The sequence below is a fragment of the Mus pahari genome, chromosome 4 (genome assembly GCF_900095145.1).
Source record: "Mus pahari chromosome 4, PAHARI_EIJ_v1.1, whole genome shotgun sequence".
Taxonomy (NCBI): domain Eukaryota; kingdom Metazoa; phylum Chordata; class Mammalia; order Rodentia; family Muridae; genus Mus; species Mus pahari.
The window spans coordinates 92765636-92767995 of record NC_034593.1 but is presented as its reverse complement, the minus strand read 5'-3'; the positions used below and the strand labels follow the sequence as shown (position 1 = coordinate 92767995).

Sequence of the window (2360 nt, the reverse complement as noted above, 5' to 3'; positions counted from 1 at the left end):
ACATGGAAATAGACTTCAGTGGTAAATTATGCATTCAGTACTTCTGCAATGAATAGGTTGTTAATGTGCTTTTCAAAGGTTTATACTGCTGAATATATTGTATTAATTGCAAGCTGCTTATGACATCTATGTCATGAACACTTGGCAAGGTTGCTATGTATGTGAATATGCGAAAAAAAATCTCCTATACTCCGTTTTGCCTTTTCAAAACAGGGTCTCCCTGTGTAGTCTCCTAGAACTCACTAGGTAAACCTGCATGGCCTCGAACTCAAGAGATCTGCCTGCTTCTGCCTTCTAAGTGCTGGGATTACAGGTGTACATCACCACTGCCCAACTAAACTTCCTTTTCTTTTTTTTCCAGCTCAACTTCTTAGACTCATTTCTCAGTAAAATTAGCAATCTTCTCAAAAAGGTTTCTATTACTAAATATAATTTCATACTAAAATTTTATTCACTAAATACTTCCATCCACTGCAAGAGATATTAGCATCTTCACACAAGTGTGAAACATTCTTTCTCCATTCAATGTGCCATCTCTGCGCTCTGCACTACCTTCTCAGCACTAACGCCAGGCAGAATTTATGCAACACGGCACTGAAAGCTCACTCTGCCCTCAGGACTGCAATGGAGATATTCCTCTGAAAGCTAGATGCCAAGACCTTTGTAGTGAGTGCTAAGGGAACAGAAGGCAGATAAAGGGACACCATGCTCACTGCTGAAACAGACTGTCTGATAATGCTATCACTGTGATGGGACCTGCTGTGACAGCTGACAAGTGGTAGAGGAACCAGCCCCTGAATGGGCTTGTGGAGTACACTTGGGGCCCTTAGGGGACACTTCAAGGGGAGTAGCTGGAGTGAAAGTTAACGTGGGAACAAAAACCAAAGTCCATCTGAGCAAACAGTGCAAAAGAAATTATTTATAAACCTGACATATGAGCAAACCAAGATGAGAAGGAATTGACAGGGAGCTATTAGAATCTCAGGTTGTTCTTGATTGCCTGCATGCATGGCATCAGGAATGGGTAACTTTCTGTGAGTAATAAAATGCTTCCATGTGAAAACCCAGCAGATGGAAAGATAGCAAAGTACTGCTGCCGGTCTAAACCATCTCGGCAGTGCTGCTCTGCACAGCACAACTGTGTGTCAATGAAAGTGCCTAGGAGCTAGGAACCTGTGAGGTGTGTGTGTGTGTCACACGAGGGAACTACCTAAGCTGAAGACTCCTCAGGCAGACAGAATGGAAAACTACTTGATCAAATAAATAAAAGCTATTTTTGGCATTTAAGTCCAATGTACATGTACAGTCATGTACATCTAATAGCTCCCTGTGCATGCTGGGGCAGGCCCAAGTTCCTCAGCACTCTCTGAATGACTGTGGATCACTGAGGAGGAGGAGGAACAACCCGAACCCGGCTTACTTGTTTTCAAGCATATTTCCTGGGGACTGATCGATTCTCTCAAATTAAGAGCAAAGACACCTGAGCACAAAGTGCCGACTCCTAGCACCAGAGAGGATCAAACCCCATACATGAGCGACTTCACTCAGAGAATCTGCCAATCTGCTTCTTTGAAGCCATGCTACTTTTGCTTACAAGTAGAAGAAAAAAAAAAATCCAGGTTTACACCAAATATGTATTTTTAAAAAGTTAAATCTTTGAAAAACTCTTAGAAGGAATTTTTATAATCCTATATAAAATAAAACCCTGGTTTTATAATAAAAGTGTTCAGCATTTCCAAGCTGTGAAAAACATCATTGAACTCCAGGTAACAGTTTATAGAGATTCCGGACTAGAGTGACAATGTCGGCTCTGTCCCAGCAATGGGAGGCTTGTCTAGTTTCACTAGTACACCCCAAACTAGTTAGTGGACAATGAATAATACCAAGTGGCAATTCTAAACTGCCACCCCATACCTCTAACCAATACCAAGTCAAATCTGCGACAGGACTCTTGGACACGGCTAGAGAGGAGAGGGATCGGCTTCCCGCCTTGACGGGCAAGCTGTACCAGCCTTCGGAAGTCCAGTTACTTGATGGCCCGAGAGGCAGGAGCCACAGAGCTTTCTTTTCCAACCTGAAGAGACTCACTGCTGATGGACAATAACTCTCGAAGTTCCTTATTTTCAAGCTGGGGAGAAAAGATATTTCCTGTGTTTTAATTGTTAAACTATGTCAGAACATATTATTTTAGGCCAGAAAGAGGAAAAATGTTTTTTTAACTTAATGTTTTTATTGATTATTTGGAGATTTCACATAATGTATCCCAATCCCATTCATTTCCCAGTCCTCCCTGGATCACCTTTCACCCTTATGATTTTCCTCCCACCCTAGCCCCCAAAAAAGAAGAAAAAAAAAAAAAA

The 2360-nt window shown here is 41.8% G+C and overlaps 1 protein-coding gene across 1 annotated transcript in view; it reads right to left on the bottom strand.

Annotated features, from left to right (window-relative positions):
* Positions 1 to 1763: 1763 nt before the first annotated feature.
* Positions 1764 to 2360, bottom strand: part of Sike1 (suppressor of IKBKE 1) — a 7351-nt gene continuing 6754 nt past the window's right edge. The window contains exon 5 of the mRNA XM_021196472.2: positions 1764 to 2128. Coding sequence (XP_021052131.1) covers positions 2027 to 2128 — 102 coding nt within the window. The 3' untranslated portion in view covers positions 1764 to 2026. The remainder of the gene's footprint in view (positions 2129 to 2360) is intronic.